This window comes from Catharus ustulatus, chromosome 7 (genome assembly GCF_009819885.2).
Source record: "Catharus ustulatus isolate bCatUst1 chromosome 7, bCatUst1.pri.v2, whole genome shotgun sequence".
Taxonomy (NCBI): domain Eukaryota; kingdom Metazoa; phylum Chordata; class Aves; order Passeriformes; family Turdidae; genus Catharus; species Catharus ustulatus.
The window spans coordinates 5,399,684-5,420,299 of record NC_046227.1 but is presented as its reverse complement, the minus strand read 5'-3'; the positions used below and the strand labels follow the sequence as shown (position 1 = coordinate 5,420,299).

The 20,616-nt window shown below is 42.3% G+C and overlaps 1 protein-coding gene across 5 annotated transcripts in view; it reads left to right on the top strand.

The window, feature by feature from the left end:
• Positions 1-2,933: 2,933 nt before the first annotated feature.
• The window catches only part of DIP2A (disco interacting protein 2 homolog A), a 72,669-nt gene continuing 54,986 nt past the window's right edge, over positions 2,934-20,616 (top strand). For all 5 annotated transcript variants that reach the window (XR_004418484.1, XM_033065032.2, XM_033065030.2 and 2 more), the window contains exon 1: positions 2,934-3,048. Coding sequence is in view for 4 of the 5 variants with exons in the window: in XM_033065032.2 (XP_032920923.1) it covers positions 2,952-3,048 (97 nt within the window). In the remaining variant the exon portion in view is untranslated. The remainder of the gene's footprint in view (positions 3,049-20,616) is intronic.

Sequence of the window (20,616 nt, the reverse complement as noted above, 5' to 3'; positions counted from 1 at the left end):
TTTTGCTGTTCCTAAAATTGTCTGGGTTTTAATATTTCTGTAGGATCATTCCAGTTAAAGGAATAACTCAAATACTCTCAAAAGTATTGAAGATATTCTGTGAATTTAGAGTCTGCTCTTCTAGTTTTTCAATATGTAAGTCCTTCCTCAGTCTGTCCTGTTTATTCTGGACACTTAGTTCATTTTTCTAGTTCAAAAGGCCCATAATTTTGTTTAACTCTGCATTTTTAGCAAAACATACCAAACAAAACCTGTGAACTCTATCCACATCTAAGTGATTCTGCCTCTATCTGGTGTCTTGTGCTGTAGCTACCTTCGGGGGACAGTTCCAAATGTGTATGAAGTTGCTGATAGGAGAGGAGGAAAGAGGTGCTCTGGTGGTACACCCATTTCCAGTCACAATGTCTCAATCTCAAAGTGTAAAAAACGAGAGAGATCCAAGTATTATGCTGAATAAGACCTTTCTGTTATATTCCTATATTTCTTTAGAAAAGGCATAGGAAGAGTTATATAATACCAGAATATTTTAAATTTCTGCACATGTGGAACCTCTACCTTCAAAGCAGATGTGGTGTTTAACTTCAGAGCATGAGAAAAATCTCTTCTGGAGGCAAATTGTTCTCCTGCAACTTATTAAAACATTTTTCTCTGCTGGGTATTGAGAATTATATATTGACTTTCATCTAAGATTGTTTTATTACTTATTTAACTGCTTTTGTCTTGGTAAACTCATTGATCTGTCAGATCACCATTTGGTTTTCTGGAAAAAAAATGTGATAGAGGTAGATCTTGGCACATGCACAGATTTATTACCCCCTGACAGCTATAGGAGAACCCTTGAACTGATTGGGCATAAATTTAAGAGAACTGTGAACAAACAATACTTGATTGAGTGTAAAAGTTTGGCAAAAGTAACCTAACTTGTCCAGAGTTCCAAACCAGTTTGAACTAAGTTTAAGCTGACTCAGTGACTGTGTCATATTTATTTTAAAATCAGATTCTAAGAGTCCTAAAACTTGATCCAGCATTGTCAGACTGCACACACTGAATGGTGCTGGTGCTCTTTTTGCTTAGCATATCTCAAGTTGATCCGCTTTTGGGAACAGTGCATTTCTAGAGCAGAGCTCAGAACTTGCATTAAATCCAATCTGTAATAGCACTCTCTCAGCTGGATGTTCCATGTTGAGTGTAAGCAGGAGGGCTCTGAGGCTGGAGGGCCTGTGTTCAGAGTTAGCCAGTCAGTACTGACACTGCAAATCCAAATTAATGCTTAGTTTTAAAATCTGGCACTTCTAGGTGGACAACTAAAACTACCCTTTAAAGGACAGTTTAAAACTTACTGTTTAAAGGGTAAGTTGGTGCATCCTAGGCATCAGTTCTGTTTCAAGGGAATTTGGCTTTGCATTGGCACATTTTAAAATCAATCTGCAGGGGCTTTTATTATGTCCCAGAATACGCAGGCTCTCTTCCCACACCTTGGCAGAGCTTTGCATTCAGAGGAACTTTTCTGTGGCAGTCAGTGCTTCTCTGCCTCACCTCCCTGCATGCCCCTCCAAGAGTTTCTTTGGGCAGTCCCCCTTTCCAGGACCACAGGTGGGACATGGGGGTAAGGGGCAGATGCTGCAGCCTCCTATTCAGAAAAGAAATCTGCAGAGATCATGATGCCTTGAGAGGCTACCCAGAGCAGAAACTAGACAGAGTTAAAGGAATAAAATAGATATTTATTAATAAAGTCTTCAAAGGATATACCTTGGGCAGTACAAGAGCCTGGCTGAGGCTACACCCAAGGTGGATGGTGGGTCATGAGTTTTCACGCTTTTATGAGTTTTAGTTCATTTACATGTTGGGTTTAATTGTCCAATTACAGCTTCATGTTATGAAGTCCCATCCTCCCAGTTTACTCAATTCACTGTTGTTTGCACTTTTTAGGCCTGAAGCTGTAACAGTGTCCTTGGTTCTGGGGCTAGAAAAGGATTGTTTTGTCTAACTAAACTGTGAGAACTTGATAACACTTTATAGGAAATTCAGAGTTATATACTAATGCAGTACAGACTCTGGAAAATGTAAAAGCTAAAACTTAAGGCATCAAAGGAATCCAACCCAGTAGGATCTGAGCTACAGGTACTGTATTCCCTCTGGCTCATTCCCATCAGTTCCCCCTATCCACAACCATGAACCCAGTCATCCTGAACAGGAGCGGTGTTTAGGACAGAAGCAGCTGTCAGTAGACTACTCTCCAGCTTTCCCTATTTTCTAGTTCTTGAAAAGTTGCTTCTGCCAGAGGAGTTTGGTGGTCAGGACCACTGGCAAGGTCCTGGATTTGCTCGTGCCAGCCTCTGGAAGGCTGCAGGAATGCCAGAACATCAGGCCCTGCCAAACACTTCCTGCTGCTCTCCACTGCCCTTCGAGAGGTGGCTGGCTTTAGAAAAGACACCCTTACTAAATTTTTTTGGGTTTTTTCTTGTATGCATTCCCAGGCACCACTTCACATCCATGCTCTCCCAGAGGAATTCTGTGCCATGGAAATGTCCATGCCCTATCCTGGGACAGGCGATGGGGCTGAGCGAGCTCAGGCTCGGCCACAGTTCCTATTTTCCGCTGGGAGGAAGAAAGAGGGAGGGAAAGAGAGGGCACTTTGGGTATTTTCAGGAAAGGATCCTTAGCACAGCAGGTGCCAAGGCAACGAGCCGGGTGAGAAGAGCGAAGGGAGCCCGAGCGGAGCCGCATGCGGAGCGGGCGGGCCGCGCCGTGGCCCCTCCCCAGCAGCGCGGCCCCGTCCCGGGCTGCGGCAGCGGCTGCGCGGGGCGGCGGGGCCGGCGCCACCTCCTCCCGCCCTCGCTGCCTCCCGGCCGGGCCCGGCGCTGCCCGCCCCCGGCCCGCCCCCGGCCCCACCTGCGGCAGCGCTGGGCGGTGGCTCCGCCGGGCCCGCTCGCTGCTCGCCCACCCGCGCCATGGCGGCGGAGCGCGGGGGTTGCGCGCTGGAGGCCGTGCCGCTGCCGCCCGAGGTGCGCGAGAGCCTGGCCGAGCTGGAGCTGGAGCTGTCGGAGGGTGAGTGGGGCCGGGCTCGGGCCGCGGGCGGCTGTGCGGGGCCGGGCATGGCCGGCGGCGCGGCAGGAAGGCCGCGGGTGGCTGCAGCGGGCGCGGTGCCGCTGAGGGGTCTCAGGGCGGCGGCGGCGTCTTGGCCCCGGCGGGGCCCGGGCTGCGCTGCTGCCGGAGCCCTCGGCCGGGAGCCGGGAGCGGGCGGCGGCGCCGGGCTCGGGCGGGCCTGCCCGCCGTCCCCGCGGCTGCACCGAACGCCCGCGGCCCCTGCGACTGACGCCTGCTGGTGGCCCCTCAGGAGCTCTTCCAAACGGGCTGCTAGTGTGCAGCTGGGTACTCTGGAAAGATAATTTTATTTCAGTTTCCTAACTGTAGCTAAAACCTTAAATCTCTCCCTCTGCGTCTGTCATTAATTTCCAACTTTTTTGTGCTTCGCTATATATACATACATACAGCAGGAATACGATGATGCTCGCTCCGTTTTTATAGAACTACAGAGTCATAGGGTGGTTGGGGTTGGAATCTTAAAGGTCATCCAGTTCCATTTCCCTGCATGGGCAGGGACGCCTTCACTAGTCCAGGTTGTTCCCAGCCCCATCCAGCCTGACCTTGGACACTTCCAGGGATGGAGCAGCCGCAGCTTCTCTGGGCAACCTGTGCCAGGGCCTCACCACCTTCACAGAAAGAATTTCTTCCCAATATCCCATCTAACCCTGTCCTCTTGTCAGTGGAAAGCCATTCTCCCTTCTCTTGTCACTCCAGGCCCTTGCCCAAAGTCCTTGCAGCTTTCCTGGAGCCCTTTCAGGCACTGGAAGGGGCCCTAAGGTTTCCTTAGAATCTTCTCTTCTCTAGGCTGAACAGCCCCAGCTCTCCCTGCCTTCTCCAGAGCAGAGGGGTCCAGCCCTGTGCATTAATGGGCCCAGAGGTGACAATATGCAGTGCCAGACAAAGAGTCACTGTGACCATTTGATGAATTTTCAGATTTTCAGCCCCCAAAAGGAGACATCCCTTCCACCTCCAGGTCAGTGTTTGGTGACGACAACCCTTCTGTGATCCTTGTGGGTGTTTAACAGAGTGGTATCTGTGTTAAAGAGCTGAGGAAGGATTTTTTTGCACGCTGATTCTCTGGCACAGTGCTGCAGACAGGCAGGTCCAGGAGGACATACTGGGGTGAAGGTGTTCTCATTGCATTTTCCCTGGTTACACTATCAAGCTGCACCCTTAAATAGAAGAGCTAAAAACCTGTTAGTACCTTCTGTGGTGTTGAGATAGGAGCATTCAGTGTGCTCCTGAGATGTTGCAATTTTCAGATCAGCAGGTTCAGGTGGGCAAAACTGGGGCTATTTCACCTAAATGTGCTGCCTGATTCAGGTCACGGTTTCAGAAGTTATTCAGAGGTCTGCTGTCATCCAAGTGTGGAAGCCGTGGTGCAGAGGCAGGGGAGAAGTGCAGGATGGGTGACTGTTGTCCAAGTGTAACCTGTTGCTGCATGTCTGCAGGCACAGTCAGAAGCAGTACCTGGCATGCCCTGCTGTATGTGCAAGATGAGTTCCTGCGTGTGAGCTGGGACCGTGTGCCCTGCTGGCTGCAGTGGTTCTTCCTGTGTGCCTGCTGACATGTGCAGGGATATCCTGGGGCTGGCTCCTCTGCTGTGTGACCTAACCGTGTGTTTGTTTAACTGATAAAATATTTTTTTATAGATAGATCTGCAGTATGTTAAACCTGTGAGACGCCTGAGGTGATTGCACACTGTCTTGGTGCTGTGGAATGTGTATTGCTGTGTAACTGCTGGACTAATGGAGTGAGCTTGAATTTCTGGATCACTCTGAAGAAATTAGTTTATGGGCTTAGATGTGATCCCTTTTCTGTCTTTCCTAAACTGGAAAACGTTTGCAAGTAGTTCTTCAACATCTGGAAATATGTTATGTGCTCATATCCTGCCATTGCTTGATGTTTGTATAGGCAGCTTTTAATGGAGCCCTCCATCATTAATGCTCAGAAGTTCTCGGAGAGGAAGGAATAGCAATCTAAGATTTCTTATGCTTAATATGCCTCAAGTTAAAGAAGGTCAGTTCTTGGGCGGATGTTCCCATCATCTGAGGGGAAGTGTGAAGGGAGAAAGAGAAAAGGAGAAATGTGAGAGCAAGTTCCTTTCTACTTTGTCTGTGTACTTTGAAATATTGTGTGTGTTGTGATAAGGCAGAACTAGTGTCTACTCTCTTTGATTACATTCTTTTCGCCTGTAAAAAATAAGTTAGGGAGATGATAAATCTCCTCCTTTGGTTTTGCTTCAGATGATCATAGCAAAACTTTGGAATAGTGTTTTTGTTGAGGTCTAGAGAAGAATCAAGGCATGAGTACATTGGTACTTTCTAAAGACAACTCAAAATCCTAAGTAGAACATTCAGCTGAGAAGAATTTTGGATGGTGATGAAATGCCAGTTTGTGCTACACTTCCAGTCATGTGCACTGTTAGGAATCCTTCAGCTTTACAAGATCCTAATCTCTTGCTTGACATTGTATTCTTCATGTACTAGGAAAATAATAGTATGGGATAAAAAGTGACCCTACTATTATGCTGCTGTGTTGCTTTGTTATATCAACACTCATTTCTTTCTTGTTGAAAAAAAAAATTGTGAATCTTGTAAAGAAAACTAAGGGATCTGCCACAAACTTTTGGGGAGATAAGGACAGTTTTGAGACCATGCCTGGCACCTAAACTGAGTTTCAGCTGATGGGTCTGTGGACTAGGCTTGTTTATCTTAAGACTCTAAGATGCTGCAGCTTTCTGATGTAATTGAAAGATGCAGAGTGCCAGAGTATGATGGGGACACTGTGAAGCTCCAGTACTTCAGGTTGTTTATTAGTAACTATAAAACACTGGTGTTTTGGGGTTTGTTTGTTTGTTTTGGAGGTTTGGTGTGATTTTTTTCTTCCCTGCTCTGAAAGAGAGCAAAGGTTATAAACAGTTCTTTTAAAAATTCTTATCTGTAGTGGAGATTCCTTAGGAAAGGCATCAATGTGCTTTTTTAAGCTTCTGCTTGTATTGCATCATATATATGTATATATATTTTTATGTACCTAAATTTACTTGTACACCACTTTGGAATTGGGTCGTTTTTTCTTCTTCTGGGTTATCTGTGCAGGAACATGCTTCACTTGTTCCTTGATCATCTGAGGACAAGATATGTAGAAGTAGTCAAAGATAAAATTATGTGGTGTGTTCATGTAGCAATAACGATGTGGTTTCAGTGTATGTTGGCTTTGTCTTCTAGGATTGGTGGTGGTGGCAGTGCCCTCAGCCAGCAGTTCAGGGACTTACAGGAACATACGACCACATTTGTTTCTTTTCTTGGAAATTTTTGGTGCTTACTGCTGTCTGGATCCAGTTAGTCTGGGCCATTTGGATTCACAACACTGGATTTGCATCAGTAAAAATCAGGGGAAAAACTGTGGGAAAGAAAATACAGTTGTACCAACTTTGAGATGGTGTTTGACCAGCACATGAATGGTACAACATTTTCTTGGTCTGAATTTCTGCAGCTTGAAACATTAAGTATATGGGTTTGGGTTTTCTTCTGTTTGCTAGGAATTTGTAGGTTGGCCTTACTTTGGATTCAGTCATCTTGGAGGTCTTTTCCAACCTTAATGATTCTATGAACTAAGCTGAAATTCAGAACAGAGATTACCTACAGTAAAGAGGCTGAAGAGATATTTTTGCTAGTTCTAATCTATTCTATTACTCCACTGATTGGCTTCTACCAAACAGACTGTAGGATTAGTTCAGAGATAGAAAAGTATTTCATGTAGCTTACCATCTTAATTGTAACCTCAGTTATTTCTCAGTGGATTTGGGCAGGAGCATTTTCCAGCTTCCTGCCACGTTGCTCATAGGTTTCTTCTGAGCTTTAGTGGCAAAGGATACAGTTTATGTGCAGTGGTCAGTGGGCTGGTTGCTCTGGTTCCCCTTCAAATGTTTACATCTGCCTAGACTGAAAACTGACCCTCGTGTGATTTTTATCTCAATTTTTTATTTCCCTTCTAAGAATGGAAGAAGTTGTGTGTATGACAAGGAAGCTTACTATGGGGTTTTATAGTTTTGGGGATTTTTTTGCAGGGTTTGGGGATTTTGGGCACATTTTGAGGTACTGCAGGTAATTCCTGAGTGGAAGAAGATACCAGCTAGGAAGTATTGCCTGAAAAAAGTCAAGGTATTTAATGTCTGATATCTTTAGCCACTGCAAATATTCCAGCAATACTTCAGCAAATACTCTTTGTGATTAGTTTGATTGGGGTTTTTAAAAAATAAATTGATAAAATAATACCTTTTTTGGTCAGAACACCTTTATTATAAAACCTAGAGGTAGTGGTCAGAGCTGAAAAGTTTAGGTCCTTTTGTTACACTAACAGTATTGATGTGGTATTAAATTTCTTTATTTGAAATTGGATGAGGAAGAGACAGCCATACACACTTATTCCTGTTTTTCTTGTGATACATCATGGTATTTAGGAGTTAAATTTTCTTTGGTCTTAAAATGGTCGTTTTCTATAATGGAAGTCTTGGAAATACTTGGAAATAAATATGATCTGAGGCTGTCAGTGGGAAGAACTGTTGTGGCTAGGGAGACAGATGGCAGTCTGTGAAACTTGACCTGCAGCATCTTCCTTGCTTGATTTCTGGGCTCTCCAACAGAAGCTGTTAATTGTGCCATGGTACCTGGGGCTTGCCAAATGCCCATGGGGACTGAGGAAGTTTTCAAAGCTTGTTCTCACACGTTAACACCCGGCCTGCACAGGTCTGGGCACCTGGCTGACATCCTTCAGGCTGTCCCCTCGGATCCTGAGAGCCAGTGAGGAGCTGAGCCCAGCTAAAATCTCCTGCCCTTCCCAAGGAAAGCCCCTCAGCTACAAGAGTGCAGCCAGCTGTACCCCTCCCTCTCCTCCTTGGCTACATCTTTTGTCTATGTTAAATGCAGGTCGTTGTCATCTCTTAGGCAGCAGATGGGAGAAAATACCCTGAGAGGGGAAAAAAAAATAAATCCTGACCTCTAATATTATCCACTCTGATTTTTTTCCCATACTAGCATGTTACACCAAACTTCTAAACTATACACACACATGCATTACCCCAATTATATACATATATACATCTAGATTTAGATACAGGCTCAGTGTGACTGGCAGTTCACCCTAAAACAAAGTCCCCTGGAGGGATGCATCATGTCTCTCCAACCTTTTGCAACCTGGTCCCTGAGCAAAGACAACCCCATAGATGAGTTTGTCTTTGCTTGAGGCAGAATTAATCCAGTTTTTCCCAGGATGCCTCTCATGTGTACCACCAGAACCTGATCTCTGTTGTTCACAAGGGTTCAGATTGGGCAGGTCCAGCTCTGTTAGTGGACTTTGCTAAATGCAACTCCCAGTTTTTAAAATTCTCCCTGCCCGGTGCCTTCAAGGTGGTTTTAAGTAGGCCATTGCACCGTTCGACTTTCCCAGCCACTGGTGCATGGTAGGGGATGTGGTACACCCACTCAATGCCGTGTTCCCTAGCCCAGCTGTTTATGAGGCTGTTCTTGAAATGAGTCCCGTTGTCTGACTCAATTCTCTCAGGGGTGCCATGCCTCCAAAGGACCTGTTTCTCAAGGCCCAGGATGGTGTTCCGAGCAGTGGCGTGAGGCACAGGGTAGGTCTCCAACCATCCGGTGGTGGCTTCCACCATGGTCAGCACGTAGCGCTTGCCTTGGCGGGTCTGAGGCAGTGTGATGTAGTCAATCTGCCAGGCCTCCCCGTATTTATATTTGGACCAACGCCCACCATACCAGAGGGGCTTCACCCGCTTGGCCTGTTTGATGGCAGCGCACGTATCACAGTCATGGATGACTTGAGAGATACTGTCCATGGTTAGATCCAGCCCTTGGTCTCGTGCCCACTTATACGACCTGAGGCATCATGGGCCCATCGTGCTAGGAACAATTCTCCTTTGTGTTGCCAATCCAAGTCTATTTTTGACACCTCTATCTTTGAGGCCTGATCTGTCTGCTTGTTGTGTCAGTGCTCCTCATTAGCCCAACTCTTGGGGACATGGGCATCCACACAATGAACTTTCACAGGTAGCTTCTCTACCCAGGTGGCAATGTCTTGCCATTCTTCAGCAGCCCAGGTTGGTGTTCCTCTATGCTGCCAGTTGGCCTTTTTCCCCCTCTGTGGAGCCAAAGTCATGTGCCAACCAAACCAGGCTAGGCTAGACCACATGGTGCCGCTTAGTGAGGATTCTGTATTCAGCACACAAAAAACAGGTTACCCAGGAACTGTTATTCCTTTTTCACCCTTTCCTCTAGATGCCCTCAGGCCTCACCTTGTGTGCCAAGAGTCCTCTGAACTTTTCTACACTGGGAAGGTAAAACAAATTGATGCATTTTATTTTTCTTGCCATGTCTGCTGTGCTGGATGATCAGAGGAGATTTATTTTATTCTCCTCTCTATTTTGTAAGGTAATAAGAAGCTTGTTAAGAGGCTCTTGTTGAGTTGACCTAAAATATTAGCAACCTTGTTAGAAAGCACTGTTGTAGTAGTGGAACGGTATGATTGGCAATGGTTTTCATCCATAATGTACCTTCCCTTTTGCTCTCATTCCCACTCCCCCATCATACTTATTTTCCATCATTGTTATTCTGCTGTCCCTCCCTCTTCTTTTTTTTTTTCTTTCCTGCCTTCTGGAACATAGGAGGATAAGCAAGGTATCTCATTTGAGCTGAGAGCATCCGTACCCTTCTTACCTTTAGCTGTTCCTAATGAAATAATTCTGTGAATTGTGAAGACATTTATTTTGTTGACTCTGGCTTCCAGCTTAAGAATGATGGTAATGCACTTAAAGGCTTGCAGAAAAAAAGGACTAAATGTACTATTCTGTTACCTTTATCACTGTGAGGAAACAAAAGATTCTGAACCAGGAAAACTGGGATTGCTAGGTAATCAACTTCCTTTCCCATCAAAGCAGAATTTCAAACTCAACCAGTTAGGTGGTTGGGGCTTTTATTGGTTGTGTTCTGGATTTCTGCTGTACTTAAGCAGTGTTTAAATTAATCTCTTCCTTGCATTTGAGTAAAAATCTTGTTATTTTTTTATATGTTGCTTTGGCAGGGAGATTTAAAATGTGGTGAGGAACAAAAGTATGATGGCAACCTGTACATTAAGAAAATTAAAGGAAATACTTTTTCTTCCAGGTGTTCTTGTGCAAAAATAAACTTCCCTTAAAATTACAAACACACATTTATGAAGTAAACAGACCTTTATAAAATTAGCCTTGAACACTGATCTATCTTCTACCTCCCTATCCTTCCCCTAAACCTAAATTAAGCTCTACCAATCTTGACATCCTAAAGTGATTTTTTTTTATTTTCCATTTGCTAGTTAAAATGAAGTTGGGGAGATTTTTTTTTCCTTTGGGTTAGTTTGTTTTTTTGAAAGGAATAGACTATTCTTCTGAAATGTGGTTTCATTGAGGATGGGCTATGGCATCTCTTAGATTAAAGAAGGTGCCTGCTTGATGACATTTCATAGAGCTGAGTTACAGATGTATCATCCAGTTCTGTGACTGAAAGACAGACTTTAATATACCTATATGCAAATGGGAGGGAAAACATACAAGTCTCTCTTGATTGCATGACATTCATTTGGTTATTAAGAACCCTTGTATTTACCTTGGAGTAAGTATCAAAGTATTTGACAGTTTCTTGGCACGAGGTTTGTAGCTCTCGAGGAAATATAAACTTGGTGCATTTGCCTGAGTTTTCTTGATTGCAGACCCAAATTCAAAGATCATAGAATCATTTAGGCTGGAAAAGACCTCAGAGTTCATGGAGTCCAACTGTTAACCCACCGTGATGCAGCTTTGCAATGCAGAATTCAGGGGACCAAGTTGAAATGTGTTGAAATTAAAGCCTCCAAATCATCATCATATCCTTCTATCACTTTCTCACTGCTTGATTATGCCCTTTTGTCTTTCTCAGAGTGTTTCCCCAGCAGTGCTCCACAGCACACAAAGATTTTTCTGTGGATTTTTGTTGTTGTTTCCCTGTGTGGAAGCTTGTGCCTTGTAGCGGGTGTCTGCAATTTATACAATTCAGTGAAGAAAGAAGTTCTTAATCTTTTATGTCTGTTGTTACCTATTAAAGGTCAAGACATTTCTAGTTGATTATCTCTGTACATCCCTTTAAGAACTTGAAGAGAATTCCAACACCTGGTGAATCCAGTTGGGCCTCATCCCTCAACTAGCAGGAAGTTTTTGTTCAGTGGTGTCTGAAAAAAATCTGCCTCTTGTGGGATTTGCTATTTATGGACACTGAAAAGATACTAATAGGTGGTGTTGTGATATTATAAAGATAGATGCAAATTTTTTTTCTGGCTTTTTGTTATAATTCACTGTGACTCAAATTTATTTTTTTTATTTTTACTTTTTCCTACTCATAGCCAGATGGCCTCAGAGCTGGATTGGGTTGAGGGCAGAAGAGTGAAAGAGGGTGCCAGTACTTCAGCTTAGCTGCAACATGAATCCATACCCAAAATAAATTTTTTTCAGTGCTGCCTGTATCTGCACGGCTGTTCCTTCAATCTGTTGAGGATCCAACCTCAAATGAAACGTAGGACTTGCTGATTGTAGCAGCATTTTGTCCTAGAACTTGAAATATGAAAGCTCCCATAAATCATAATCAATATGTTTGTGTCCCACAGATCTGGGATTCATCAGATACAGGGAAAATACCAGCCAACTCAACATTTTATCAAATAGTGTTTGAGAAGTTATTTGCTTATGGAGAAATGAAAACTTGTGTTGGGAGATAGGTTGGATATAACTGAGGGGCTTCAGCTCCATATGTACCAGCTGCCTGTGTATTAAGGCAGAATTCTGTCAAAGTCCCTCATTATGAGATTTCTGCCTTGCAGTGTAAGGAACAGGAAATGTTAAGAAAGTGCCACAATGTGTGGTTACAAAGAGAGCATGTCAGACAGGCCATGTTGTGGAAACACAGAGTTTGACTGGGTTAAGGGAAAGGTGCTGCCACCACAAAACTTTGGTTGGCAATTATACATTGTCTAACAAAATTACAGCAGTTTCTCATTTCAGATCTTTGTGTTTAATTTGTATTTGGTGGGAGTTGCTTCAGCTTGAAAAGAATATTCAGTTTTCAGAAACAGCAGCTCAGTAAAGATTTTTTTTCTTCATTTTTCTTTCAGAAACAGTATTCAAAAAAAGCAAATTTAGGTGTGAGTGTCTTTTCTATTTTTTTTTTCCTAAGCTCTCATGTGCTAAGTAAAAACCACGAAGGAGCTTAAGCTTTATCAACCAGCTAGGTTGTGTAGTACACCTTGTAGGAATTTAAATGGTTCTACTTGGGGATGCTCATTCTTGCTCTTTGCCTTTTTTCTGCTGCCTCTGGGTTAGATATCTGTGTAGTGAAATGCATGACCTCGAAACTTATTAACAGTCAAGCAGATGACCCCAGAGTCACTCCTGGCAGGAGCTTGAGGTCCTTTTCCCTGCCTCCCACCCCCCAGCTTGGTCTAGTGCAAGCGTTTTAAGAGCTTCTCTCTGGAGGTCCTCCAAGTTTGACTCTGCAAAGAATATTCAGTTTTCAGAGGTAGTAGCTCAGTAAAGATTTTTTTCCTTCATTTTTCTTTCAGAAACAGTATTCGGGAAAAAAAAAAATTTCATGTGAACATAGTCTCAGTTGACTGTATGCAGAGAAGCACCAGTGAGGTCAGGATTAGTTTGGCTGCTGTGGGTTTGTGTATTATATGTGTTTGTCTGCCTTGAGCAGTTTAGGAAACTGAGAAATAATATATTCTGTGTTGGTCAGATCCAAATCTATGGCAGGACATACCAGTTTGAGCAATGGCACAGGAGTCAAGGCTATGGGTGCTGTTGTCCCTGTGCTCACTTTTCGTCTACAGCCTCTTTGTTAGAGAGGATTTGGGTTACTTTCTATGAATAATTGAATAAACCAGTCTATTTAAAAGCATTACTTAGCGTAATCAACCAGTGTGATCGTGCTACAGATGAAGGAATGTGTTAAGGAAATGGGTATTTTTAAACAGGAAACTCTTCTGATGAACTTAGTGATTGGAACAAATTATATTTGTGATTCTAGGCTTTTCACAGTTGTGAAGCCAGGATTAGATTTATCAGCAACTATTGCCTAAATAAATGCAAAGTCGTAGTTTTCTTCAGATTAGAGTTTTAGCAGATATTGACAGGGCTCTGATTTGATTTCATTTCCACAGGACATCAATTTATCAGTGCCTGAGACTGACCATTAGCAAATGAGGCTCTTCCGTTTCTAGCAGAAAGTGTTTTCACATGCCCTTCAGAATGTTTAGATTCTGCTAATTAAAAGAACTTCAAGTGGTGGAAATAGCTGTAACACAGGTGTTTACAGGAGACGGGGGCTGGGATGAAGATCTGCAAAAGGTATCGCTATGGATATTGCCCTTTTCCAGTGAAATTGATTTTTATTTGATTTTTACCTCCTTGTTACTTACAATGTAAGCAACTTGTGACACAGCCCTGACAAAACTCCAGAAACCTTCCTTGACACATATTCTGTATTTGCTTGTAGCTGTGGCTCGATGTTCTAATCTTAAATTACTGTTAAGATTATAAATCATAATTTAAATTTTAAAATGTCTGTGTATAAATCCTTTTATATATTACTTTTATCCTAACAAGTTATATGGGTCTTAAACTGTGAGATAAGTCTGTGTTTGCAGAGTTGTAGCAGGGAACTTGGGATAACGTGCTTACAGGCTGGTTTGAGACAGAGGAGTAGCAGAATGTTAGTGAAACCAGAAAATGGTAGATAGTAGTTAGAAATAAATAGTCTTGTATTTTTATTTAAAATTGAAACCATATAAATTAGATTTGACAAACTCAGTGGCTGAGTATGTACTTATACAAGTGCTGCTCCTTCTTCCTGGCAGTACCAGTGCTCCCTGGACTCCATTCAGAGGAGGAAAAAAATTTAAACATACAAAACTTGTGAATAGCTAATAACTGACAACTTGTTCTTGTGATCATTACATGTTTTCTGTGCCCTAGAGCCCTGCATCTTCCATGGGCAAGCTCTTGCATCAGAGTTACCTGTGCCATTTATTTGGGTTGTTCCCTTTTTGAGCTAGGGGCTTTTAGCCACTATTGTGCTACAAACAGGTGGATTTTTCCTCATTGTGGAAAGAGCCTTTTCTTTGTTTTGTGCAATTCTGTCACAATATTCAGCACTAGTAATGACCCACAAGATTTTTTTTGAGGATTTCGTTTAGTGAATATTTGTAAGTAGTGAAGTGAACTGGTAGCCACTTTATGCTTAGCTTGGAGCTGCACTGTGCAGGGTTTCAGTCACATGTTGGTGCAGCTGGTGCAGTTTGGGAAGCCCAATAAACTGACTCATGACAAGAGGTAGCCTTGCTGTGTTCAAACAAGCAATGTTTTGACACTGCAGAATAAAGAGAGATTCTGAATCTGTATGAGATAATTCCCTGGGGTGATTGAAGGGGACTGTGGGATAGATTGTTGACTCATGCAGTACTGATGCTATCAAAATTGTGTTCATCACATGAAATAGGTTTTGAATGCCCTTTCATAAGGGAAGCTATGAGCTGCAAAATTCGAGAACTTACTTTGTGGTCCTCATCAGTGGGGGAATGATTACAGTGAAATTGTTACCTGACGCTGTGTAAAGGACATTGCCTGATTTTGAGCTAGAAGGTATGACAGTTCACTTGAAGGTAGTGTTGCTGTTTTGCAATTACTAAAAGTATCTTCAGCAAAACATGGTTCAGATTAATTTAAATAGAGGTATTTCTGTATGCACAGTCCTTTTACACTGTGACCAGATGAGGGTCACCTGCCCAACCACATCCCCCCGACCCAAACCCCCAAAAAATCATGGTGACATACTACCTTCAGATGATAAACCCTGGTGATAGTGTGGTAATTTCTGCAGATTTGTCAGTTTATAGATCTTTTTAGTAAAAGTGAAGTAATATGTGTTTAGTGGAATTAGCAATTGCTATTTTATGGTAAATGCAAGTGGGTTGCATTTCGAGACTGAGGAAGACTTAGGTTTAAAGAAAATCCAGTTGCTGTCTTTATAGGAATTGGTGTTACACCTTTGAAACTCATCTTCAGGGGTTTTTAGGTGTTTCAAGAAAGTTTGTGATGTCTGGGCTTTCACATGGCACTTCTGGAGAGTCTTGAATAAATGAGTTTATTGGTAAAGATGCTGAGCAGCAGATCCTTGACTGAGGGCTATTGAACGTGAGGCATAAGCGTAGAATCTGAAACTAGATGAGCTTTAAGGTCCCTTCTACCCAAAAACCATTCTCTGGTTCTATAAATGTGACCACCTCCCAAATGACAGCATTTTTAGTTGATTTCTCAGGTTTGGTCCAGTGAAAAGTGTTTTATATTACTCATGTAATTGACAATCAAATACTTTTTATCTTAGAGTAGGATTAGTGAAGGTAAATAACCAAGTAGCTTGGTAAAGACATTTAGAGGAAATGCCATCAAATACATGGATAAAGGTATCCAGAAGATACTTGATGTGCAAAGGATGCAGGACGCAATGCATATCTATATACATATTTTGGGAAACAGCAATTGCAAAGATTAGGCAGAAATGATAAGGAAGAGTAACCTGCCAACCTGTCTCTTCCAGATCATCATTAATGTGGTCAGGATATGTTACTGCAAAAGGTATTTTTCAGGCCTTTGATTATGGGTATCACTGCATCATGGTACATTCTGGGAACATACTTGGTATGTACTGGAGTTGGTTCATGCTTTCTCCCTAGCATGCTTTGTTCTTAAGCAGTGATTTAAAAAGAATTCTTGTGTTCAATATTTTGTTGTGATAAAGATGCTTTTCACAAATAAGGTTTTAACAAACCTTGCTTCATAGAAAATACTGCTGCCTTGGCAGCAGCCTGAGATCAGTATGTTGCATTTAACCTCAAACAGGTGCTGGCTGGGCGCTGGAGCATCTGAGACTGCAGACACCAAACCTGGCTTTCCTGTGGGTCTTTTTAACAGATAAACAAGGAAAAAGGTGCAGTTGGCAGAAATCAGAAAATCACAGAATGGGCCAGATTGGAAGGGACCACAGTGGGTCATCTGGTCCAACCTCCCTGCTCAAAGTTTTGTTGCCAACATTTGGTTCATGCTGTTCATGGAGAGCTCCATTTCATCAGAAAATACACTTAATAAGTAGTGTTGCAACTGGAAATGAATTGTAAATAAGTTTAGCCACCACAGGGGACGCATGCTGGGTCTTCCCAAGTGTGCAAGCACTGAACTATTCTGGTCCTAATAGGGATTGATGATATTTTTTTCCTGCCATGAGAGAGGAGGATGTCTGTGTGCACCAGCTGGCTTACATTGCTGCCTCCTTCTGTGAATAATTCAGCTGGTTTCTTATTTTTTTTTCCCTTCAGTTTATCATTCTGTAGTTCAGCCAGGCTCTCTGAATCATTCATCTGATTCTTTGTGATCATGTCAGATGACTTATGTGCGCCCAATATCTTAGTGAAGTCTGATTTCTTAGTAAAATTATATTGTATTATGTTATTTATGTAGTTTTAACATGAGTACTGATGACGTTTGGGTTTTGGCTTTTTTTTTTTTTTTTAATATGTCAGTGTTTTATTTTAAGAAGTCAAAGTGTCTGCATTCATCATAAAATTCTGCCCAGTAACCACCCCACCTCACCCCAGTTATTTCAAGATTTACTGTAAATCTTTTATTTTAAAACATGATTTCCAGTGCATGTGAGGGCATGGTAATGACATGTCAGGAAACTGTCAAATCTGAAACTGAGACCTAGAAATCCATTGAAAAAGTTTCACAGTTTACAAATTGAAATAACTTGTGTATGGAGATTAAAGACCTTCTCATTGTATGTTTTTAACATACTTGGTGAATTTTGAGTGTTATGCTTCTGTTTGAGTGTTTTGGGGTTTGCTGGTGGGTTTTTAAATTATTCTCATGGTCTCAGAAATGAGTTGGATATTCCCTTTGGTCATTTGCAACTTCTTTTGTTGTCTTTTGTGGAAGCAGACAGTACATTCCCTATGGGCCACAGAATTCTCATTCCTTGCTCCCCATGTGTGCAGCTTTCCTCAGCCTGTTAAAGAGAATGGCAACATTACTGATCTCCATCATGATGAGAGCTGGGAATGGTGCCTGGTGTGGTAGGTGTTGTTCACCCACAGGTGTACATATAGCTGGTACCTGTCACTCTGTGTTCTGCAGGGAGCTCCAACAGCATAGAACAGAAGTGGTAGAGTTGGAGCTTTTCCTGTCTCCCTGTGGACCAAGCTTAAGGATTTACTGCAGGAGTGGAAGAGCAATTCATTAATTTGGCTTAACTGAGCCTAGAAACTGCTGCTAAGGCTGCTTTTGTGATCTGGTTATTTAACCTCCTTTTGCGCTGTCAAATGCTGACTCCTGGCAGATGAAGCAAGTAAGTGTTTAAGCCAGGCAGTCCAGAGTTTAAAAGGAGCAGCTCTCTCTTCTCCCTATGTACACACACAGTTCACAAGTGTGGGTTGTATGGAACAGAATAACCTGGAATGCACTGACTTTGCACATCCTCTCTGAACTGCCGGATTCACCCACCTTGACTTTTTCAATAAAATACAAGTAGTGCCTTTGTCCTGCAACTGCTTTGAAACTTCAAGGTGAAAAGGGGGTATATAAATGTGTCAGAATAGAATTTTCATATTCTAATTTCAAATTTTCTAATTCTAAATGTCACTTTGCATTGCTTTGCCAATTGCAAAATTTCTAATGGCTTGATCAAACTAAATTTATTAGTTTTGATAATTCCTTCTATAATTTATTAAGCAATTAATGGTATTGTAAAATACAGTCCCACTGTGTGAGCAGAGTGGAAGACCAAATCTTTTGCTATTAATATATTGGCCAAATTCCTTCCCTTTCTATCATTAAGATACATAGAATTAGCTAGTCAGTGTTTGCCTAGTATCTAGAACTTGATGTTTCAGTGATTCTGTTGTATGTGCAAAGGTTTAATGAAATTCTGTATGTATATAGTTGTATATCTCCATGCTGCTGCTTTTATATCAGACAAGTTTTGTACTTTGATAACGTAAATTCCCTCAAAGGGATGCAAGTCCTGCTGCAAATTAAGAATTACCAGTAACATACATTTTCAGTGAAGTCATGCTAAACTTCTAATACTGCTTCAAAGGCGTCGTGATGCTCTCAGGATGTTTCAAATAGGGTCTTTGAAATAGAATTTCTAATGGCTTAGTCAGATGCATCACCATATGAAATGATCAGATGTCGTTTCCATTTTAAAGAGATTCCTGTAATATGAAAGATTCCAATCAAGATGTTTTCACACTTCACTCAGCTCATCATATGCAGACTAAATTAAGGTATCAGTCGACCTACCAGATGTGGTAGGCACAGACCTACCAGAACCCATATCTCAGGGATGGCAGCAAGTGTTTGCTGCTGTATAGTTTGGAGATCCAAAACTTTCTCTGACTGCAAGTAATGATTTTCGTCTTTTAGTTCCTTTCTTGCCCGTTGATCAGTTTGGCTTTTGCCTGTTTTACACAAGTGTAGTGTCTGGGAGAACATGTACCAGGTAACCATGTATGGAATGGGTACTTGTGGTAGGTTTGGAGGAGTTGTTCTGGTTCCTAAATTTAGGTGGTGTTAAAAGCTTTTGGGTTAAATAAAAATGATTGTGAAATGTCATGGGCAGAATCTTTTGGTGGCACATCTGTTTGTGTGTCCAACTTGAAGATCACAGGTGTGCATATGGAGAAAATATGTCCCAAACTACTTCAGTTTGTTTAGACTGTTTAATTTCTGCCATTGTTCCTTCACCTTCTCCCATCTTTTCCGGTGTTTCTATAGTTTATCTAAAAATATTTGTATTTTGGTGTTTGGTTCATCTTCAGGGACTTTTTAAAAACATAGAATTAGCAATGAATTGATTCTGAATTGATTCTCACCTCCACCAACTTTTCAAATAGTGACAACCTATCCTAGAAACAGAGGGGTATGCTTTGAATACTTTTCCAGATGACATGAGTTATGTTTCAGACTGGCAAGTTGCCTTCCTTTCCAACCCTCCCAGAGCCATCTCTGCAGGCAGAAGCCAATGTTCGTGCACTTGAATTTATCCTGAAGGAGTTGGCAAAGGTTTCTGCAGTCAGGGTGACAGACCTGTGATTGTGACTGTGCTCACCAGTGGCCAAACAGTGCAGTTCTTAAAGGTTTCATCTTGCAGGAGCTGATCCAGCTGATAGGGTTCATCCACGTTTAATGTACAGTCAGCTCATTTGGAAATGTTTCTGCTCCTGACCTCTGCAAACTGGGGACTGGGAGCCATTTCCCTATCTTTAGCAAGTGCCAGGCTCTCACAGGTCCATTCTCAGTTCTAGTTAGTGAATTTAGCATAGAGATTCTGTTAGGTCTAGTGCTAACATGGTGGAATAGAACCATGCTTGGGCAGAATCAGGGTAATAACAACATGACAAGTTCTTGTGTGCACTAATGAAGAATATATCTTATAGATCATTTTAAGAAATGCTAATACTTTCTTCTCTCTCTTGATTAATTTTGTTGTTACCTCTGACATATTTTACCATATATATTTTACAATGCTTCAGATATTTCAAGTAAAGATCTCAGCCCAGTGTCTGGCTTTATGCAGGCTTCCCAGCTGCTTTGCTGGGGTCGAGGAACCTCAGATTGCTTTTGTGTAATCCAGTAACTCAGGAGAAAGTGAGGCTAAATGACAGCAGCTGTGGCCCCAGTGTACCAGATGTGGCAAAGTGGCTCTTTTTGGAAGAAATGAGGGATCACAAAAAGCCCATATGATGGGTGAATCCCCCTGAGGCTCTGGGGGCAAGGGGGGAACAGTTGTCAGGAAAAGCCCCACCCCCAGGCTTTGGAGAAAGGAACAAAGCCCAGCTTGGCTGGGTAGCACAGCTCGACCTGCCACAGCACTGCAGAAAGCAGCAGAGATGCTTTTGGCTTCATCCTTTGCTTAGCCTCATTCAAGGAAAGTCCTTCAAGACAGCATTCCAGCAAAATCTAAGGACTTCCAAGCGCAGCATGTGAAGTACTCTGGTTTAAGTAGGACTCTCTTCAACCCTGCCTTTTGATCAGTGCTTACCTGTGCACTTGGATGGTACCTGGCAGAGGCTGAGATGCACAGAGAGTTGGGGTAAGGATTATGTGGAGCATTTATGAAGCTGTCCAAATTTATGTCTTCACTGAGCATACAGTGCAGCACATTTGGGTAAGGTACAGTTTTGATCCTTAAAGAGTTTGCTGAGCTTTAGTCTTCCAAATTATTTCTGGTTTAAGAAAAACTGTTCTTCTTACTGGTGCTTTTTGTCTATTGGATTTTTTTTTTCTTCCTTACCTGAAAATGATACATCTCTTCTGATATTCTTTTCCTTTTTTCATAAAAAGTGTAGTTTGTCATTCTGACCACCTGTTCCCAGGCAGACAAATTTGCTTGGGCATTTGTG